The sequence below is a fragment of the Globicephala melas genome, chromosome 11 (assembly GCF_963455315.2).
Source record: "Globicephala melas chromosome 11, mGloMel1.2, whole genome shotgun sequence".
In the NCBI taxonomy this organism is placed as follows: domain Eukaryota; kingdom Metazoa; phylum Chordata; class Mammalia; order Artiodactyla; family Delphinidae; genus Globicephala; species Globicephala melas.
Window position 1 is genome coordinate 71,271,219 of NC_083324.2, and position 22,591 is coordinate 71,293,809.

A 22,591-nucleotide genomic window follows, 5' to 3' on the forward strand; every position below is an offset into this window, starting at 1 on the left:
GAAAAAGAAGCTTTAACCTCATCCTGGCCTCACAACAATTTCTTGAGGCCAATTTCAACATACTAGGTACCTGGTAGATTCTGGGGACTTAGAGCAGGGAATGAGATAGAACTTACCATTTAGTGGGGAGGGCTTATGAAAATGTGTACTAATAATTACAGTTGTGGTAATTGCCATGGAAAAGATTTTTTAAGTTACAAAGGGTTACCATGTTCAATGCTGTGCTGAGAAGTCGATGCTAGGAGAGTATAAATTATTGAAATGTAATGAGCCATTAGGATGACTAACTAGACCAGTAACTATTAAAAGCAATTGAAAGATAGTGAGAAAATAAACAAAACACCCCCCACCAAACTGTTGTATTAGAGGGCCTTGAGGGGAAATTTTGAAAAATGTAGAAAATCGAGCCTTGTAGTGCTCTATAGGCCATCACAGAGCCAAGGAACAGATGGATGGCCACCCCGTGCATGTCACAAAGTTGATATGACCTTGATCCCAAATGCTGACTGACAGTGTGGAAGAGGAAAATACACTACTTAGAAATATTGGTATGAAAGTCTAAAGAAAATATTGGCAAATACTACGTTAAAGATAATGTACCATAAATAATTAGGGTTTACTCCAAAAATGGCATGGATGGTTTATTTTAATGTAATTCATCAAAATAAGAAGTCAGAGGAGTCACACAGTTATCTCAGTAGATGTGAAAATGACATTAGATACAAATTAACATCCATTCCTGTTTTTTTTTAATCTTAAACAACAGCTAACGTATTTTAAAATGAAATTATAGGGACTTCCCTGATGGCACAGTGGTTAAGAATCCGCCTGCCAATGCAGGGGACACGGGTTCGAGCCCTGGTCCGGGAAGATCCCACATGCGGCGGAGCGACTAAGCCCGTGTGCCACAGCTGTTGAGCCTGCGCTCAAGAGCCCGCAAGCCACAACTACTGAGCCCGCGTGCCGCAACTACTGAAGCCCATGCGCCTAGAGCCTGTACTCCGAAACAAGAGAAGTCACGGCGATGAGAAGCCCGCGCACCGAAACGAAGAGTAGCCCCCGCTCTCCCCAACTAGGGAAAGCCCACGTGCAGCAACAAAGACCCAACGCAGCCAAAAAATAATAAATAAATTTTAAAAAATGAAATTTTAATGCTATTCTCTTTAAAGAAGTCACTACATTAAAATAATAAAGTCTCTACTATTTAACATTATTCTGGAAATTGTAGCTGAGATAATTCTGTAAGAAAACGAAAGTCAAAGTTAATGCTCTTTGCAGGTGGTGCCATTATTTTTACATGTGAAACCCAAGTATCCACTGAAAACCATTAGAATCAGTAAGAGAGTTGAGTCACTTGGCCAAATACAAAACTACACAAAACCCAGAAGTTTCACTAGTTATCAGCAAGTAACCTTTTCGAAAATACAATGGAAACGTTTATCCCATTCACAAAATCAACAACAATAAGAAAACCCGTAAAATACGCAGGCGTACAGCAATAGAATGGAAACTGTATGTTGAAGGAGTCAGTAAATAACACACTTCTTTCCTCTGAATTTTAAACCAGTGGATGTAGGGAGGAAAGAAAGACAGACAGGAATTAGACAGGTGGAAATTAATGTATCACCTTTATTACAGATAAAGGCTAGGTTGAGGAACAAGGCTGTAATCTGAACAGGATAAGCTTGTCTGATTCATCCCTGAATTAGGGTGTGTGTGTGTGTGTGTCTGCAGGGGGTATATTCCCCCTCCCCCAAGTGGGCAGGAGAGGAAGGATCAGAGCCAAACATACTCGGGGAGACATCACGCCTCCCTGGAACTTCTGGGAGGAGGTGGAGTGAGACTCCAGTGGTACCTCCTCCACTGAAATGGGGAAGAGTTATTCCTCCTTAAAACTTCCTTTGCTCTCTGAGCTCACCAGGGCTTAATTGTTGAAGGCCCTGGACTTCTAGGAGGTGTGGGTGCCTGGGGTGTGGCTCTTCCTTTCAAGGAAAGGGCACAGCTGTCAGCTGTTCCTGCTTCCACCTTCACTAACCGCACTGCTCCTTTGTGGGTGCTTCCAGAACACCTGGAGAACAGACTAGATTTCCCCCTAAAAGGCTCTCGAAGCAAAACAGGGCAGTATTTAAATGAATTCCAAGACAGCTTTGCACCCAAGGGTGAAAATTCACTTCCTATCTATTTCCAAGCCCAAATTATGTGCAAACCCATTTTCTTCTGAGTAGTTAAGTAACATTTGAGAACAGGAAGCCTCACTGCCCTGTTCACTGCCGTATTCCCAACACTTAGAACAATGCCTGGCACTTAGTAGGCATTCAGTAACTTAATGACCATTCTCGGGGGGGAAAAGTGTAACATGAAATGCAGAAAAGACCTTATATTAGTGATCTTATTGATTACAAATTAATAAGAAAAAGATAACAGTAAAAATAAACAAGGAAAAAAGTAGACAAGGAAGTTGAATAGAAAATTCAGCTAACCAGTGAACATACAAAAGATAGCTTTATGTTGTCAAGAACAGACTAAATGTCTTAAATGAGTTGCAGAATAAAACAAAGTATTATTTTATGTCTCTCAAATTGGCAAAGATTAATAAGTATCAGTGTTGGTAAGGAAGCATAAATTGGTACAGCCTTTTTAAAGAGCAATTTGTCATTTATCAAAGCCCTGAAATTGTGTTCTCTTTGGTCCAGGGGGAGTCCTGTTTCTAGGAAGTCATACTACAAGAAACATTCCCATTACCAATGTGCATAGGTGCCTGTACAGAGAGATTCAGTTGGGGCATTGTTTGTAATGGCAAAAAATTGAAAACCATCTGAATGTCCATGATTAGGGTGTTAGACAAATAGATTTTGGGTCACCGATACAGTGAAATAACATACGGTGGTTGAAATGAATGGGCCAGAACCATGTGAACAGACACGGAAAAATACCTGTGGCTAGCTGTAGGGCAAAAAAAGCAGTTTGCAGAATAGCAGGTGTTCATAGGTTGAATGGTGTCTCCTAAAAGGGTATGTTCAAGTCCTAAGCCCTGTGACCTGTGACCATGACTTTATTTGGAAATAGGGCCTTTGTAGATGTAACCAAGTAAAGAGATGTCATTAAGGTGGGCTCTAATCCTATGTGACTGGTGATGTCCTTACAAGAAGAGAAGAGACAGATGCGCACAGAGGGAGGAAGGTCACATGATGACGGAGGCAGAGCTTGGAATGATGTAGCCACAAGCCAAGGAGTGCCAGGGATTGCCTGCAACCACCAGAAGCTGGGAGAGAGGCATGGAACAGACTCTTCCTAGAGCCTCCAGAAGGAACCAGCCCTGCCGACACCTTGATTTGGCACCTCTGGCCTCCAGAACTGTGAGAGAATAAGCTTCTGTTGTTTTAAGCCACCCAGCTGTGGTCATTTGTTACAGCAGCCCTAGGAAACTAATAGACCAGGTATGACGTTATCCCATGATCATGCCTTCTGTGAATGTACCGTGACAAAGAGCTTCTTCAGTCCATCTTCTAACCTAACAGCCACCTCCTTGGAAACGGGGACTCACTGTATTGGTGATTTTTTTTGGTCCAGGGACAGCCTAAGCAGGGTAAACTTGGATTTCACCTCCTTTGCCTTCTCCACCCCTCACAAACCAGTGTCCTAGTGGCCTTTTGCTGTGTTCCCCCTCATCATCCCTTAAACTCTGAGCATCCGGAATTACCCTGAGTTCGTGTTTTGTTTCTGTGCTTCTTTTTCTATTTGCCAAGCCCTGTTCCTTCTTTTTTTGTGTTTTTAATTTTTTTATTTTTTGGCCACTCTGTGCGGCATGTGGGATATTAGTTCCTTGACCAGGGATTGAACCCATGCCCCCTGCATTGTAATTGCAGAATCTTAACCACTGGACCGCCAGGGAAGTCCCCAAGCCCCGTTCCTTCTTAAAATCTTGTTTTGAAGAGCCTTCTTCCAGGATGCTTCTCTGCCCCCTTATACCCTCACTCTGAGTTAAAAGCCTGCCTTGTGCACCCACCCGTCGTGCACCCACCCATCATGCTGTGTGATAATGTGGTAAAGCCTAGTGATTATGATAGGTTTTCCTTTGGAGCCAGATGACCGGAGATTTGAATCCTGCATTTGTCACTTACCAGCTATGTTACCTTGAGCAAGTGGCTTCACCTTTCTGTGCCTCAGTTTCCTCATCTGCATAACGGGGGTCGTAGTACCTACCTCACTGGGTGGTTTTAAGCATTAACAATGGGGTTAAAGCTCTCGCAATAGTGGCTGGCACGTAATAAGCGGTCAGTAAGCCTTCGCTGTTGTAATTATATGTTTACTTGTCTGACTCCCCCACTAAACAGAGATACTTAAAGGCAGTAATTGTATTTTTCTCTCTCCATCCCCAGTGTCTTGCAGAGTACTTGGCACATGGTAGGCATTAAATAAATGTTTGTTGAATTAATAATGATAATTAATGTAATTGCCGACCAGGATCCCATACTGGGCTCAACTCTGTTTGGATTCACATCATGCAGGGGCCAGTGAACCCACCACAGATCAGCTGGTATTTCCCAAACTCCTCCAATGGGCAAGGCGTCCACAGTGGAGGGGATGGAAGAGTGGACGTCCAGCCCCTGACCTCAGGGAGCTGAGAATCTGGTGGAGAAGATGGTGGAAGCGCACGAAACATTAACAACAACAATATTAGGTCTTAACCGTTTGTGGGAGCAACAGAAGAATGTGCATTCACAGTTAACTATTTCAGCCCTTGTTTTCCAAATTCTTTCTAGAGAGCTTCTTTTTTTAAAATGAATTTATTTATTTATTTTTGGCTACTTTGGGTCTTCGTTGCTGTGTGTGGGCTTTCTCCAGTTGGGGCGAGCAGGGGCTACTCTTCGTCGTGGTGCGTGGGCTTCTCATTGCGGTGGCGTCCCTTGTTGCGGAGCGTGGGCTCTAGCCGCGCGGGCTTCAGTAGTTGTGACACACGGGCTCAGTAGTTGTGGCTCACGGACTCTAGAGCGCAGGCTTGGTAGTTGTGGTGCACGGGCTTAGTTGCTCCGTGACATGTGGGATCTTCCCGGAGCAGGGCTTGAACCCTTGTCCCCTGCATTAGCAGGCAGATTCTTAACCACTGCGCCACCAGGGAAGTCCCATAGAGAGCTTCTTTTTAATAATGAAACATAGATCTGGAGGCTTCGTCAGGGTCAGATTTGATTTTTTTTTTTCCAGGTATACTTTCTCAGTAGGCACATAACATCTGGTTGTCCTCTGGAATTAGCAGCCGTCAATAATCATTGCTAGATCCAGGATTTTATTAGGGACTATAAAATGGTGATATTCTGTGTATCAGCTGGAGACTTCTATAAAGATAAACCGCCCCTTATTAACTGTTTGGTTACCCTGAGGTATAGCTGTTCACGAAAGGGAGAGTAAATGCTTCTTGACCAGTTTTTAAAATAATGAGCCTCTTGCCAGGTGTCCTCGAGTGAGTGACATCGTCTTTAAACCCTGCGTGGCAATCCCTGAGGCACCGCCGTGATGCCCAGGGAAGACAGGGCAACCTGGAAGTCCAACTACATCCTTAAGATCATCCAACTTCTGAATGATTATCCGAAATGCTTCACTGTGGGAGCAGACAATGTGGGCTCCAGGCAGACGCAGCAGATCCGCGTGTCCCTCCGCAGGAAGGCTGTGGTGCTGATGGGCAAGAACACGATGATGGACAAGGTGATCCGAGGGCATCTGGGAAACAACCCAGCTTTGGAGAAACCGTTGCCTCACATCCAGGGGAACGTGGGCTTTGTGTTCACCAAGGAGGACCTCACTGAGATCAGGGACATGCTGCTGGCCAATGACATGCCGCCTGCCGCCCTGCAAAGTCACTGTGCTGGTCCAGAACACTGGTCTGGGCCCTGAGAAGACCTCCTTCTTCCAGGCTTTAGGCAATACACTAAAATCTCCAGGGGCACCATCGAAATCCTGAGTGATGTGCAGCTGATTAAGATTGGAGACACATTGGGAGCCAGTGAAGCCCCGTTGCTGAACATCTCCCCCTTCTCCTTTGGGCCGGTCATCCAGCAGGTGTTTGACAATGGCAGCATCTGTAACCTTGAAGGGCTCGACATCACAGAGGAAACTCTGCATTCTCGCTTCCTGGAGGGTGTCCGCAATGTTGCCAGCATATGTCTGCGGATTGGTTACCCAGCTGTTGCATCTGTACCCCCTTCTATCATCAGTGGGTACAGGTGGGTCCTGGCTTTGTCTGTGGAGACTGATAACACCTTCCCACTTGCTGAAAAGGTCAAGGCCTTCTTGGCTGATCCGTCTGCATTTGTGGCTGCCGCCACCACTGTTGCTCCTGCTGCTGCTGCTGCAGCCCCAGCCAAGGTTGAAGCAAAGGAAGAGTCGGAGGAGTCGGACGAGTATATGGGATTTGGTCTCTCTGACTAATCGCCAAAAAGCAGCCGACTCAGCCGGCTTTATTTGTGAAACAAGGAAATAAACGCTTACGTCTCTTACCAAAAAATAAAATAAAATAAGATAATGAGTTGGTTTTCTAGCATCCTTCAAAGGTGACCAATGGAGGACTTTGGGCTCTTTTTTTTTTAAATTTTAAAAACATTTTTTTAATTTTTTAAATCTTATGATTTGGCATTAACGGTGTCTTTTTAAAAAATTTTTATTGGAGTATAGTTGATTTACAATGTTGTGTTAGTTTTAGGAGTACAGCAAAGTGAATCAGTTATACATGTACATATATCCACTCTTTTTTGAGATTCTTTGCCCATGTAGGCTATTACACATTACTGAGTAGACTTCTCTGTGCTATACAGTAGGTTCTCATTAGTTATCTATTTTATATATAGTAGTGTGTATATGTCAATACCAATCTCCCAATTTATCCCTACCCTCTGGGCTCTTTTTTTTTGGTGGTACGCGGGCCTCTCACCATTGTGGCCTCTCCCATTGTGGGGCACAGGCTCCGGACGCGCAGGCTCAGCGGCCATGGCTCATGGGCCCAGCCGCTCCGTGGCATGTGGGATCTTCCCGGACCGGGGCATGAACCCGTGTCCCCTGCATCGGCAGGCGGACTCTCAACCACTGCGCCACCAGGGAAGCCCTGGGCTCTTTTTTTTTAAACATCATTATGAACTCACAGATTTTAAACTTACCAGTGTGTTAAGGCCATGTAGTTCTTACCCTTATGAAGCTTAAAAGGTCCCTTCTTGGCCTCGCGGGAGCCTCTTCAAGCTGGCCCTGACCCTTTTGATGTGGCCCTGCTTGTCTTTGCTCATTTCCTCGTATGATAAGATGTTCCAGGTTCATTTGGCACATTTCCTGCCCAGACCTGGAATCAGGTACTTCTCCAAGGAAGAAGGGCATGAATTTTTTGGGATACTGGTACAATATTACCAAACCACTTTCCAGAAGGACATTATTATCATTTACACTCCCATCTTCAAGGCATGAGGACCATTTTCTCCATATACTCAACCAGTGTTGAGTGTTATTTTAAAAACTTGGCATTCATTTGATAGGGCAGAATGATTTGCATTTCTTATTTGCATTTATGTTCCAATTTGCATTCATTAGGTTATTGGTGCATTGGAATGTTTTCTTATCTTTATTAATCATTTATATTTGTTTTGAGAAGACATGCTGTTTTGACCATGTTACTGTTAGAATTTTAGTAGTTATTATGATTGATTTGTAACTGTGTATCAAGGCCAGCAGCCCCTTTTCTGTCGATTGCTAGAAACCATTTTCCTAGTCGGTCGTTTGCCATTGAGAGTTGATGACAACTTCTATTTTATGTAGTCAGATATTATCCTTTATAAAGCATTTTCCAGTCCTCTCTCATTGGGGACTTCCGGGATCAGAAAGCTGAACCCTAAGAGTTATCTCCAGGCATTAGTTGGCACCCAAACATTCACTGTGCTGTCCTCACCTAACTACCGTTGGGTCCCTTGAGGCCAGAGTCCTGCCTCCTTCCAACATGGTCTGGATCCATATTTTCACCCAGACTCGCTCTGACTCTTCTTCATAGTGAAGGTGGGGGAGTGACTGAAACGATGAGCAACTGCTAATCCGGGCACTGCCTGGAGGTTCCCGGGGCAGTGGGCCAGAGAGCGCAGAGGTCCCAGCAGTCAGCTGTTTCCCTGTGGAGACCCGCTTACGTGACCCGCCAGCTCCAAGGCTCCATGGGGCAGCTGCGGGACAAAGTTTTGGACCCCAGGGTCTGTTCAGAACCTATACACCCACATGGCAGAGATTGAGTGGGTGGCGAGTCAAACAGGGCAGCCGGCAGCTGCAGACGGTCTGCGTGAGAGGGGTGCCGACTAAGGCCTACACTGGGTGAGAGGTGGTTGTCATGGGACGGAGGCCCTTAAAAGATTAAAAAAAAAAAATCTTGAACATAATAATGACGAGCAAGAATGGCTAAGAGCCCAAACTCATATGATACTTAATACGTGCCAGGCACTGTTCCAAACACGCTACATTGGTTAACATGTGAATTTACTTTTCGCAAGCCTAGGAGGTAGATACTGTTATTAGCACCATTTTATAGCTACAGAAACGGAGACACCGAGAGGATAAACAGCTTGCCCAAGGTCATATGCTCGGTAAGTGGGAGAGGAGAATTGAAGTGCAGACAGTCTGACTCCAGACTCTGAGCTCTTGTCGCACCTCGGTCCTGCCTGTACACTGTGAGCCAGGGCCTTAAAGTGGTGCAGCTCTTCAGACTTCCCAGGGGGCATTTCGTCCCTGCAGGATAAGGAGCAGCTGGCTTTACAGATGGGGAAACTGAGGCCTGAAGGACAGAGTGATTTGCTCAGAGCCGTCTGTGCAAGTCAGATGCAGGTCTTTCTGTAGGTGACACTCGTTTGGCATCAAAGTCAAACTCTTTGAACCTCCTAGGAACAGAATTGCTCTTAGACAGGTACAGGCAGTGGTTACCTTTTCCCTTTGAGAGGGCTGACCCCTCCGGGGTCTGGTGAACAGGGGGCGTCTTACTTAGGACTTTGCTGGGCTCCTGAGGGCTGTGGAGGCGGGCCTGCTCTCGGGATCTCATGGTCTGAGCCCAGGCTGTGGCCGTTTCTGGAAGTTGACGTCTTTGCCCTTGTGTGAGGAGCAACGGAGTGTGTTCCAAGAGCGCCAGGACTGCTGGGTCAGGGGTTCTGGAAGAGTTGGGTAGAAAGTGCCCTGCTGTCTTCTTGCTCCTGGCCTAATGGCTCAGACCATTTTTAGATGTCAGGAAGTGTAACAATATGGTACATTTATCTTGGTGAATAATGGATGAGCTCAGGGAAGGTACTGTATTTTTCCTGGTGAATTATTTACCAGGAGCCTCTAATTTGAGGCTCTCCACTATGAGTGGTCTGAATCGGGTGTATCTAGAGTCCCTCCTGACTCCTCTCACTCCCCCGGTCTCCCAGCTACAGGTTTGCTGTAACCTTCCGTGTCTAGTGTTACACTGGGCAGCCCCGTGGCTGCCAAACTCTCTTGAGTTTGGAGTCCCTGTGGCCACTGGGTTGGGTGGCAGGAGGGAGTGGGGAGGACCCTCCCTACTAGAGATGCAGGGAAAGCCCTGTGGGGGGTTTACTTGGCCGGGGGTGGGGGGGAAGCTGGGGTCAATGTGGGGCTGGGGGCTGCTCTACAGGCATGGGGAGCCTTTTGTGTGCTTACGTGTGTGTGTGCACATGTGTGTGCTCTGGGTCTTTGTTTTTTTTGTCTCCCTTTCTCTGGGTCTCTCTAGGACTGTATGTTATTCTCTGTCTCTCAGTTTGTCCGTGTCTCTCTGTTGATCTGGGTCTCTCTGTGTCTCTCTGTCCCCGTCCCTCCCCCCTCCCTCCCTTCCTCTGCTCCTCCCTCCCTTCCCCCGCCCACACCATCAATCTCCCTCCAGCCCCCTTTTTCTCATCTTCCTGTCTCCCTCTGTCTTTCTCCATCAGTGTCTGCTTCTCTCTCTCTCTCTCTCTCTTTGCGTGACTTTAGAGGCCTGTAAGAGGCACCTCCTGGGATGGAGGGGCAGCCGGTTCCAGACTTAAGTGAAGCCAGATCTTGGTACCTTCCAGACCCTGACTTCAAGATCGACAGAGTAGGCATAAAATAAACTTTAGGTCTTTGTCATTTTTTTGGCTGTTCAGTTATTGCATCAGCCACTCCTAGGGGCTGTTTTTTTCTTTAGCTATTTGTGTGTGCTTTATGTTTTATAACATCACCCCGCCCCCCGGCCCCCAAAAGTCAGTTATCCCTAGGCTTTAAGCATCTGGTAATGTGTTGCAAGTTTTTGGTGCTTTTAAAAATAACTTACAAGGAATTGTTTCTGTCTGTTATTCATCAGATTGTATTTTTTTCATCTGTTGTTACTGATTTGGAGATTGAAATACATATTTTGCCATCTTTAACCACAATGCTTTTTCAGAACAGCTGATTTTTCAAAAACGACTCTTTTTTGGTTATGTTCTTTTAAACAATAAAGGAGCAAATCATCAGTGATGCAGTTAAGAAATAAAAGAATAAAATTGGTTTTGTCTTACTAGAGAGTTTATATTTTAAGCTGTAAAGTGAAGTTTATAAGGAGTCTGATGCTTTGACTCTAATTAAGCAGCTGGCCTGCCTTCCCCTCCCCGTCTCTGTCCCCTGACCACGCCCTTCCCCAACTGGGCAAGCATCAGTTACATCTGAGTGATGTCGGAGCAGTGACCATGGCCACAGTAGTCGATCCCCACCTCCAGATAGCTTCCCCCTCCGACATTTTTCCAGCCACACGTGGTAGCAGAGGTGGCTGAGGGGAGGGCCTTTGATGGCAGCAGCAGGTCTACCTTCAGAAGAAGGCAGTGGACACTGTGCAAAATCCTGCCCCCCCCGCCCCCCCCAGCAGCCTAGAGGCGAGGAGGGTACCCTTGCCTCTTGAAGACACTGGCTCTTCCATACTGCCTCCTTCAGTCGGGATTCTTCTCTTTGTGTTTCAGATTGAGGCTTAAAGCCTGGAGCAACCCTTTCCCTAGAGAGAAGGGTTGGTTTCCAGAAGCAGCTGTTGGTCAGACAGGTGGAGAAGGAAAGAAAGGAAGGCTGGGAGAGGGGCACTTGGAGGACTGTGTCCGGCTCCGACTCCTGGGCCCTGCCTTGTGCCCTGGCCCCGAGGGGATGGCCAGGCTGCCGAGGGCCACGTTCATCTCCTGCACATGTGTTCAGCATCGCCGCATGTCATCGGGTGTGTGGTACACGCAGCCCATTGCTGCAGGCCCTGGGTGGCTCGTGCTTTCCACATCACACATAGCAAAGCGATGTCCTCACATTCCCCACTCTTGTCTGCTCCAGGAAGTGGTTTGCAGAGCACTTCTAAATATAAAAGTATGAGACTGCCTCTTTCTCTTATCCCTTTGGAGCCAGCTGAGGACCAACCTCTTTAGTCACTTTTGGGGTTTGGTGGGAGGAGGAAGGGGCACGGGAGAAGCTGGGGGGGTGCGCCTGCATGCGTGTTTCCCCAGGCTCTGCTGATACCCGTATGCATGCCGGGGCACGGCGTGAGGCTAGCTGCAGTGCTGGAGGCCCGGGCAGAGAGGAGGGTGTAGGCTCAAAACTGATTTTCAAACTTTGGGCAGCTATGTTCAGCCACTTAACTTGTTTTCAAAAATTTCATTTGCTTCTTGCTTCCCCAGACCCAACAGTATGTTCTTCTACTGGGAAAAGCAGCAGGATGTAGGTGATGGCCCCAGGGAAGGCGCTTCAAAACATAGTGCCGAATGGAATAAAGTGAGAGACAGAATGAGAGATAATGCAAGATCATTTATATGGGTTAAAAATAGCTGCGCACGAAACAACATCACATTTGACCAGAGCACATACAAAGAGAGGACCTACCTGAAACAGGACAGAATGGTTGTTGGGGGGACCTGGATAAAAGGGAGTAAAGTGAAAGAAATGAAGAGCAGCTAGCGTGGCAGCGTGGAAAGAACACAGACGTGGGAGCCAGACAGATCCAGGGGCAGTTCCCGACCCTGCCATTACTGGGATAGCCTTGACCCCAGTTTCCTCCTCTGTGAAATGAGGCTGGTCCGTGTGGAGGGTTCTTTGGATGAGAAGTAATGCGTCCATGTAATAAGGGCCGGCAAGAAGCAGACGGTCAGAGTAGCTAAGGCAGCGCTGACTGATGGGACTTTTTGTGGGGACAGAACTGTTCTGCATCGGCGCTGTTCAGTACGGTGGCCGCTAGCCACGTGCGGCTCCCGAGCACTAAAAATATGGCTAGTGGAACAGAGGCAATGAGTTTTCAGTTTTGTTTCATTTTGATTAAGTTACATTTGAATAGCTCCATGTGGCTAGTGGCTGCCATATTGGACAGAACAGGCCGAAGGGATGTTTTACTGTCTTTAGGAGCCAGGGAGGATTTTCCCTCATTGAGTGCAGTTGAGGCCACTCCACCTAAAGGGCAGGGAATCATGTTCTCCCTGCATAGGGAGTTTAGGGTGTGTGCCTCAGAGATGAGTAAAAAGAGCACAGAAAACAGAGTCTCCCAGAGTTTTCTGAGACTGTCTTGAAAATGAATAGATGAAGTCAGGTCCAACCAGTCCCCAGACTGTCATTTAGTTTGCCCTCTGCTTGCACAAGAAGGACCGTGGGAAGCTCACCCTGGCACTGTTCTTGCTGTGGTGTCCCTGGGCCCCTCCCCACTGCACCTGGGAGGAAGACCTGGTTGGGGCCTGGGTCTGGGCCCACCTAATGAATGGCTGTGGAACCTGCAGCGAGTCCCTTTCCATCTTTGGATGATGAGGGAGGACTCTTTGAGCACACCATCTGAGCATCCCAAAAGTCTTCCTGGGCCTGAGCTCCTGGACCATTTCCCAGTCTCGTGGTCCAGCAGCCCCATTGCCTTCCCGCAATGTAGATTATTTCTGCAGGCCGCTCACTGGCGTCTTCAGGAGACAGCTGGTTGCTGTCTCTGTCTCTCTCCTTGGAGCTGAGAATGGGCATAGAAGGTGCCCATTCAAGCTCACCTTGAGCTTGCAGTCTAGCTTGGAAGATACGGCTCTTGGTCACAGCACAGGCGGGCGTATCAGGGGTGTCACGGGCAGTGAGCTGGCAGTGTAAGTGTGTGCCCGAGGCAGAGGCGGGATCTCCTGGGGAGACGGGATGCAAGCTGAGCCGCAGGAATGGGAGTAGCTCATCAGCAGTGATGCTGGGTCCCGGTTTGCGACTCCCAGCTGCCTCTAACTGCACACCTGCCATTTATAGCATCACTTTTAATCCCTCCCGGGGCTGGCCCTACATGTGGTGTGTGGGCTTTAGGGGCCGGCTGTGCAGCTGGAGGCTGGGGGGCAGGAAGGGGACTCTGGGGAGTGAGCCCTTTGTTTCTGTAACTGCCTCTCAGGCTCAGTGCCAGCGAATCCAGGACTAGGTCTTGGTGACTGTCCAGTCACATCCTTTCAGTTCTCTAATGTTATATATAATAAAACTACCTGGTGGCGGGTGGTGGTAGGTCAGGGTCACCCTACTTGTGAGGGATTGTATCGAGACTAGAACCCAGGTCTCTCTACCCCATGTTCCTTCTGCCTGATCACACCACGTCACTCTGGCTGAGCTTTTAATTTATTGCCGCTTCCTTGGAGACATCGCAGCCATCTGAGGGTTACTAAGGGCGAGAGATGTGTCCTAGGTGTGGCCCTCTGAGCCCCAGCAGAAGACAGGCTGGTTCGAGGATCAGGTGGTGTGGCTGCTGGCTGAGGAGCTTCTTAAAGCACATCTCCCAGCCGGTGTATCTGCCCTTCTGGGCTCGGATGCCGCCTGATACTGGACACGAGGACCGCTTCTGCCGTCAGAGGTTGATCTTCCCCCTCCAGGGCCTCCCAGGAGTGGGCAGGGCAAGGCTGAGCTGTGGTTTTCATCTAAGGTAGAAGAGCTGGCCCGCTAGGTTGTTTCTGTGCTAATCCCTGGTGACTTTGTTCTGTTTCTCTAATCCGGACGTGGGAGCCTCTCCAGATATTTACAGTTAAATCCCAGGACAGGAAAACTCAGCCCGGTCCCTGGCTCTGCTCCCTCCCGCATGTCTCCAAGCGAGGGCTGTGATGGCTTGTGGAGGGCTGCGGGGCTGCTGTCAGCGAACCTGCGGCCTTCTGTAGACACTCGGGAGATGGGGCCGAGGTGGGGGGGCAGCTAGAACTTTGTGTTCTGCCTCTGGGTCTCTGAGTCAGCGGTGGTGGATTTTCAGCGACCCTCTGAACCCTGATTTTCTGGGGCTTATCATCATACAGGGTTGTTGGTGCTAAACCCACCTGTGGTATATTGGTGGTGGACTGGTGGCGGTGGAGGGGGACATTCCAGATCCCCAGATTCACAAACCCCACTGCAGCATTTTGTGTTCCTGCCGGCCCAGGTGCACTGGGGAGGGCTTGCTGTTCATGCAAACGACTTGTTCTTACAGAGACTGAGATTTGTCCTTCAAAAAAATGATGCACGCCTATGAGCCGTGGACCCTTGGAGTGTCCCAGAGCAGCTGAAAGTGCTTCAGTTAGACCCTGAAGGCCAAAGTCCAGTGGTGCATTGGCCCCTTGGGGAGGAGAGGTGGGGCAGGGACCCTGGTACCCCTGGGGCCTCTCATTTGGTGTCCTTAGAGTTTCCACATGGAGGGGACCTGTGAGCAGGGCCATCCTCGTGTGGGTGAGGAGGCCTGGGGCTGTTCTCTTTCCTGGAACAGAGCATTTGTGCCTCTTGGGTTGAGGGCTGTCTCTCCTGGCCTGTGTCCTGATGCTGTCACCCCACATGGGACACAGGAAGTTGGCAAACCTCTCCCTCAGGGGACCATATGCCCAATAGGAGCTGTCTTGGCCCGTGCTCTCGAGGTCATCCGGGAGGCAGGATGTCCCCACAGGGACGTGGGCCCTGGAACCAAGGACTGAGTCTCGGGGATGGAGGAGTCGGCTTCCTGCCTGTGGCTCGTTGGCCTCGTGCATGAGAAAGGTCACAGTCACTCGTGATTACACATATCCGTGCAGAATGCCCATGCCCGGGCCACCCAGGGTCATCTTGGTACCTCTGCCTGGTGCCAAGGCAGCTGTCCGAAGGATGGAATTTCTTTAGTAGGAGGGAGAGAAGGTAGATGGAATCAACTGGTCAGGTTTGGCAGGTTCTGGGACCTGTACAGGTTCAGGGGTTGTCTTTCCAAGACCAAGAGGACTGGTCTCTGGGAGACAGGTAGTTGAGTGGCCCAGATGGTTACTTGGACCGAAGTAGCTGAAATTATCAGAGCAGAAAAACTTCCTGCTGCTCTCTGCTCTCCACAAAATCATGTTTACACATGTGTGTGCGCAGATGCACACGTATATACACGTGGGTCGACTGGGCCTGGAGCCCAGAGAGCATCAAGGAAGGTGGGCACCAGACCAGCCGCTTGCTGGTGAGTGGGGGGCGGGAGTTGGGCTGCTGCCCACACAGGCCTTTCTCAGGGGGCTGGGGCCAGGGCGCAGGCAGAGTGAGTGTCTGCATGTAGATGGCTGTCGAGGAGCCAAGGAAATGGCTTGGAAAATGTCCTTATTGGGTATTTGCAGCGCCAGCTCTGCTGGGGTCGTGCCTGATGTGGGCAGATGACTCTGCCTGCCGGTCACGGTGCCAGTGCTTCCTGAGCCCACCATGCCCTCTCTGTGCTTCGGGCTTTGCATTTATGAACCCACTTAGCCTCACATAGCCCCTGAGTGGTAGGCTTGGGGTCCTCATTTCATGTCAAGGGAGAGGCCAGCGGAGGTGGCATTGCTAGGGAGCGGCAGGGCCACTGGCTGCTGCTATGCTGAGCGGCTTCCTTGAGGAGCACGTGGGCCAGGTGTTCCGTGAGGGTGCAGAAGGTGTCATGCACGGAGGACCGGACTCTGAAAGGGGGGAGGCTTTGGGAAGCCCAGGACCGGTGTGCTTCCAGAGCGGGCCTTCCCTGGACCACAGCCCTGGGGGCATCCTCAAGTCAGGTGGTGCAGGGACAGGGATGTGCTGGGGACTGTGCCACCTCGAGGCAGGTACCACCTCGATCCCCAGAGCCTTCCTCCTTCTCTGTCATTCAGCCGAAGCTTCTGAAGAGTCCCTCACTTCCCAGCCCCTCCCTGTCTGGAGTCTGGCATATCTGCCAGGGGCTCCTCGGCCTGCCCGTTTCCCCTCAAACAAAACAACAGACCCCCCTCTCCTGCAGACCATGCAGATGGCCAGACTGGGCGCAGTAAACGTGGGTGCCACAGCACTGGGCCAGGCTCCTGCGTGAGAAGCCTGGTGGCCAGGGGTGTGCGCTCAGAGCAGGGGCCGGGGTCTTAGAGGAGGCCTGGTGGCTGCCCTCCCTGCCTTTTGTTACATCTAAAGTCTGCCCCAGCCAAGCACTAACCAGGACCTGCTGTGAGCTGACGTCAGGACAGAGGGCCCCGCGGGGCCGGCTTTGATGTTTCCCAGGCCCTGTCTTGGGGGTGCGGCGGGGGCTCTGAGTGGCAGTCTGGGAATGCAGCGTCTCACCACAGCTCCTGCAGCTCCAGCCCCGGGACAGGACGGGATGCTGGAGGCTGAGCTGGGGTCCCTCTGAGTCATGCCATCTCTTCTCCCAGCTCAGGTTTCTGTGGCAAGTGGTCTGTGGTTCCTGCAACCCCACAGCCCCTTTCCCTCCATCCTACCCCCCACCTGATTATCCCTTTCCCATCTGGGGTCTGAGATGGTGCTGGGCCTTGCCTGGGGGGAGCTTCCTAATATCCCTAAAACTCGAGTCCTTGGGCAGGATGGGTGACAGTGGTAAGGATCACGGTAGCCGCCCGCCGAGCGAGCTCATCCAAGACACTTCACACGTGTTACTGCGTTTTTGAGTCACGACGGCCTCATGGGAGAGGCAGAGGAAGCTGGGGCACGGTCTGTGTTCCTTACCCAAGGTCAGGCAGACCGAGTGTGATGGTCAGGATCGAGTCGGACCTGACTGCAAACGCTTAACTAACGCTCCTGTGTATGGACGAGACTCCTGGCCCCCACTGTGTCTGGAGAAGCTGAGCTGGGAAGTGGGGAGTCACCTACACTTTGAGGCAGATGATCTCTCTCTGGTCTTTGATGAGCATCTTTAGTTCTGGGTCGAGGGCCCCAAGATTTGGGTGAGTCACGTTTGCAGAGGCCTGCTGAGGCCTCGGTGCGAGGCTGCCCATCTGTGTCAGGCGTGGGGGTCGGGAAGCGTTTCGGATGCCCCTGTGTCCGCCAGCTCTTGCCCCACGCTTCCTCTGAGGTCACCCCAGTTCAGCTAGTGTTCGCTGAGTGCCTCTGTGAGCCTGGCGTTGTCTGCAGGAGGTGTGTCTAGCTTTCTACCTGGCTGCGGGGAGTGAGACCCATTCTGAGATCAGATACTTCCAGGATTGGTTTTGAGTTCCTGGACGGGGCTGGGAAGAGCGTGGGGTATGGAGTTGGCCTCCTTGGATCATGGTCCTGGCTCTGCCACCAATTAGCTGTTTGATCTCTCTGGACCTCAGTTGACCCACCCATCCGTACTACACAGGGTTGTACCATGTTGCTCAGCGGGGGCAGGACCGCACTCCTGTGCAGATATTGGAACTGAGCGGGGTTGTTTGGGCTGTTAGGGTGACTGGGTGCAGATTTGCTAACTTGCACAGTGGGTGGGGTAGCCCAGCGTGGTGGAGAATTGTCCCATCCAGAGAGCCAGCAGGAACCCAATGAGAAGTAATGCGGGAGCTCCCAGCCCCTTTCAGCTCTGTGTGTCTTGCGGGCCGGCCCCTCTGGAACGCTGGGAAGCAGACCAACATCGGGTCAGCCCCTCCTCTGGCCCCAGCCCTGGGGGATCCTGAACTTGTCTTGAAACTGACTTTATGAGGAGACAGGTTCTTGTGCCCTAAAGAACCAACCCCCCCCTCCCCCGGCTCCGCCCAGGGACTGGGAAGGGTGCTCTTTGGGCCAAGATCAGTCTCCAGTGGTTTGGGATGGGATGGGCAGAACCCCATTAGCCTCTTCCTTCCTGCCCTTACTGGGCCCAGTTTGGCCAGAGGCAGAGCCTGCTTCTTCACGTAGCAGCCCCAGGTGGCCTGTTCCTTCTTCCTGGAGGGGTAACACATCCTCCTCTGTGCCATCACCGCCCCCCCGCCCACCTGCCAAACTCCCCAGGCGGCTGGTGTCCCGGGCTCTGCAGCTCTGGGCCTCTGCAGGGCGCCCACACGGACCAGGAACAAAGCCCGGTGTATTATTCCTGGCTTGGTAACTATGCCACCTGCGTGGCCCTGCCCTCCGCCTCCCCAGCCCATCTGCCACTCTGCACAGGCTCTTCACTCTCCCCTTTGTTTGGCTACAGTTCCACCTTTGATTGCAGGGCCCCTTCCCCCGAGGGTACCCCCCTGACCCCTGCCAGAGCTGAACTGTAGCCATGCAGGAGGAGGAGTGGATTCAGGTGAAAACCTGGGACCACTTAGCTCACCTCTCACCTAGCACAGAAGAGCCAGCCTTGGCCACAGACGGATCCTTAAGGATGGAGAGAAGGACGTGGGGGTGGCCCTGGCATGTCTTTGGGAATAATGCCAGTTCAAGAGAATATTGGCTTCTCCTGTGATGGGATGGGTTCTCCCAAAGACGCCCCTGGGGAATGCTGGGCTGCAGAGTGGTCTGTGGATGGGATTCAGAACCGCCTCCCTGACCTGTGGCCAGGTCTGATGCTGGACCCTCAGCGGGTATGTGAGTGCCAGTAATCCTTCCAAGAAGCTCTTTGGATCATGATTTAACTTTGCTCAGTGTCCTGCATTCTGAAGATGGTGGGAGGGTTGCTTGCTGATGTTCCCCGCTCCTTGGTCTGGCATTTCCTATGATCTGGTCCCATAGCTCCAAGGCCCTCTTCCTCTAGGGAGTGTCCCATGTGGCATTAATCCCCTCCTTCCCCTAGCCCTTGGGGCTCCCTCCCTCTTCGGTGTTCTAGAGGCACCGACTGCCCACATCATTCATTTGGCACGAGCTTTGCCTTATCCTGGGTCCGCCTCCAGACTAGCGTCCTGGAGGGTACCGCATCTTTGTATCCTGCGGAGCGCCCAGCACAGTGTAAACGTTCCTCAGTGGACACTTGGCAATTGTGGTCTAATGATCCTTCTCACTTGCACTTACTGGACGTCTCCTGTGCACAGGACAGTGGGTGACCTGTGTTAGAACAGTGGCTGCAGCTCCCCCTGACCCTGCCTCTCCCGTGTTCCCCATCTGCAGGTGCCCAGGCAACCATTGTCTTCATCAAGGAGCCATCCTCCCAGGATGCGCTGCAGGGGCGCCGGGCGCTGCTCCGCTGTGAGGTCGAGGCCCCAGGCCCAGTGCACGTGTACTGGCTGCTGGATGGGGCCCCAGTCCAGGACACCGAACGGCGCTTCGCCCAGGGCAGCAGCCTGAGCTTCGCAGCTGTGGACCGGCTGCAGGACTCGGGAGCCTTCCAGTGCGTGGCGCGGGATGATGCCACCGGAGAGGAGGCCCGCAGTGCCAACGCCTCCTTCAACATCAAATGTGAGAGCCGGGAGCTGTGCCCGCCCCCTCCCTCTAGACCCTCAACTCCCGAGCCCTGCGGGACTCCTCCTTTGCCTCAGCTTCTCCCATTTCCAGTTGAATGGGGCAGGGAGAATGCAGTTGGGGTCAGCTCTCTGCTTGTGTGGATAAGAGGAAGTTAAAACGTTTTAATTTTTCCAGAACTTATTTTTTTTCCCCTTCAAGTCTTGAACCCATTGATCTGCCAGATACTTTTGCAAATGGCAGGAGCAGTGAGGCAGTGTGCCCCAGTGTCCCTTGGCTCCAGAGCCTCCAGGTTCCATCGTTTCCTGCTTGTCCTCCTCCTCTGCTCTCTCACCCTTGCTCTGCCCCGCCCCTCACTCTGCAACCATGGCCTCTGCTCCAGGGATTGAGTCCGGTCCCGTGGTCCTGAAGCATCCAGCCTCGGAAGCCGAGATCCAGCCACAGACCCAGGTCATGTTGCGTTGTCACATTGACGGGCACCCTCGGTAAGGAGACACTGAGGGTGGGGAGGGAAAGGGTTATTCTGGACTGATGTCAAGAGCTGTCTCCCCAAACTGTGGACTCTGCCACCGCCCCTGCCCCATGCTGCTCCACACTGGGCCCTGGTCACCAGAGAAGGGGCAGCCTTGTGCTGTGGAGTGATCCTGGATTCTGGGAGCTGAGAAATCTAGAATCTCAGCCAGATTCTGCCCCTGAATTGTGTGCCTCTGTGCAAGTCACGGTCCCTCTCCAGGCCTCAGTTTCCCCATTTGTAAACTGAGGGGTCTAGCCCTGACCCTCTGATTCTGGCCCTCCCTGCCGGCCACCTGAGACCCCCCTGCCCCCCTGCTACTGAACCCCTCGGCCCCTCAGGCCCACCTACCAGTGGTTCCAAGATGGGAGCGCCCTGTCTGATGGTCAGAGCAACCACACGGTCAGCAGTAAGGAGAAGAACCTGACCCTCCGGCCAGCCGGCCCTGAGCACAGTGGCATCTACTCCTGCTGTGCCCACAATGCCTTTGGCCAGGCCTGCAGCAGTCAGAACTTCACCTTGAGCATTGCTGGTGAGCCTGGGGCAGGGATGGAGAAGGTGAGTTGGGGATGGGGGAGGGGCCTCCCCACCTTGCCTGCTCATGTGTCTGTGCCTCCCTCACCCCAGATGAGAGCTTTGCCAGGGTGGTACTGGCCCCCCAGGACGTGGTAGTGGCAAGGAATGAGGAGGCCATGTTCCACTGTCAGTTCTCAGCCCACCCGCCCCCGAGCCTGCAGTGGGTCTTTGAGGATGAGACTCCCATCACTAACCGCAGCCGGTAAGGCATCTGGCAGCAGCTTTCCAGTATGGTGATAGAAGTTGTGTATGGTTCTCTAAAAGGGAATGAAGTTCTTATCGCAGACATCATAGATCTATACGTGTATTACTTCGACTTTCCAGCAGATGGCAGTAGAATGTCTTCCTGTTACAAAATGATTCCAACAAAGGGAAGGGTCTCCCGGAAGGGCATCTTTTTCCAGTTCCCACAGACACACTGTGTGAGCCAGCGATGGCTCTGCTACTTTCTCTCCTCCCTTTCTGCCCACATGGGTCCTCTGGGATGGGGGGGTAGAGACCCAAGGATGGAGGGACACAGGGGACCTGGGGGATCACAGTCTGCACAGGAAGGTCCTGGAGGGCAAGGATACCTTACTCACACACATGCACGCACACGCACATTTTTTGGAAGAAGCAGACATTACTAGAAGGTGCCGGGAGGTGTCAGGCCTCTATAGGGACTTCTGTCCTCATCCAGGCCCTATGAGAGCAGAGACCACACCACCTGTGTGGTGTCAGGTGTGGCCATGGTCCTTTGGAGGTGTGGTTCCCTAGGCTGTGGGCTGGGATCCCGCCTGGCTGCAGCCCTGAGGACATCATCAGTAGTCCGTCTGGTGCGTCTGAGGGACTTCTGGTGCTGGAGTTGCTGCTTTACCAGCAGGCGTATCTTGACTCTGTCTCCACATCGATTGCTTGCTGCCTCCCACTTGCACTGCTGCTCGCCTGGCTGCCCCAAAGCTGCGTCTCTTGTAATTAGAATACACACCTCCACATACACGCGGACAAGCGCACGCACACACGTGCACACACAGGCACACACGTGCACACACAGGCACACACGCACACACCAGAGTGGCGTGTTGGCTTCCTTCTCTCTGCCCTGTTCCTGGTTGATTCCTTCCTGCATATCTGACCTGTGCAGGATGGGGTTCCACTGGCCGCCCTCCAGAAGAAGGCCTGTGGGCCACTCCTTTCAAAGAGCACTCTCTCCCCTCCACAGCCCCCCGCACGTCCGCAGAGCCACGGTGTTTGCCAACGGGTCCCTGCTGCTGACCCAGGTCCGGCCGCGCAATGCAGGGGTCTACCGCTGCGTAGGCCAGGGCCAGAGGGGCCCTCCTGTCATCCTGGAGGCCACTCTCCACCTGGCAGGTGGGTCCCTGGGTCTGGGGTGCCGAGGTGGGAGCCGCCTTCAACGTTGTGGGCACGTAGAGATTTAGGCTCCTGTTTCCACTCAGAGCAGCTTGGAGGGCAGAGGGAGGAAGAGGATGCTGGGCTTGGAAGAGGAAATGCTGAAGGTCACGGGGAGGGCTCGTGCTGGAAAGGGCAAGGCTTGCTGCGGGAGAACGTCAGGTACCCTGGGCCCCACAGTAACCAGGCTGTCTGCTCCCATCCCTGCAGAGATTGAAGATATGCCACCATTTGAGCCACGGGTGTTCACGGCTGGCAGCGAGGAGCGTGTGGCCTGCCCGCCCCCCCAGGGTCTGCCGGAGCCCAGTGTGTGGTGGGAGCACGCGGGAGCCCGTCTGCCTGCCCACGGCAGAGTCTACCAGCAGGGCCATGAGCTGGTATTTGCCAGCACTGCCGAGAGCGATGCTGGTGTCTATACCTGCCATGCAGCCAACCTGGCTGGTTGGCGGAGACAGGATGTCAACATCACCGTGGCCAGTGAGCACCTTTGCCCTGAAGGGCGAGGCGAGGAGGGGAGCCCAGGTCCCAGGAGGTCTTGGGCTCTGGGTGTGATGGATAGAGGCTTCCCTGGTGCTCACCTGAGGCCCTGCCTCAGCTCTGAGCCCTGCCGGCTTGGGAACCAGTCAGCCGTTGGGAGGTGATATTGGAGTGGACAGT

General features: G+C 52.1%; 1 protein-coding gene and 1 pseudogene across 1 annotated transcript in view; both read left to right on the forward strand.

Annotated features, from left to right (window-relative positions):
- PTK7 (protein tyrosine kinase 7 (inactive)) overlaps nt 1–22,591 on the forward strand; it is a 60,087-nt gene that overhangs the window by 16,904 nt on the left and 20,592 nt on the right. Inside the window, exons 2-7 of the mRNA XM_030870678.3 lie at nt 19,168–19,455; nt 19,841–19,943; nt 20,311–20,501; nt 20,597–20,747; nt 21,747–21,895; nt 22,145–22,411. Of these exons, the coding sequence (XP_030726538.1) occupies nt 19,168–19,455; nt 19,841–19,943; nt 20,311–20,501; nt 20,597–20,747; nt 21,747–21,895; nt 22,145–22,411 (1,149 nt within the window). The remainder of the gene's footprint in view (nt 1–19,167; nt 19,456–19,840; nt 19,944–20,310; nt 20,502–20,596; nt 20,748–21,746; nt 21,896–22,144; nt 22,412–22,591) is intronic.
- On the forward strand, nt 5,463–6,423 carry LOC115860677 (large ribosomal subunit protein uL10 pseudogene; annotated as a pseudogene).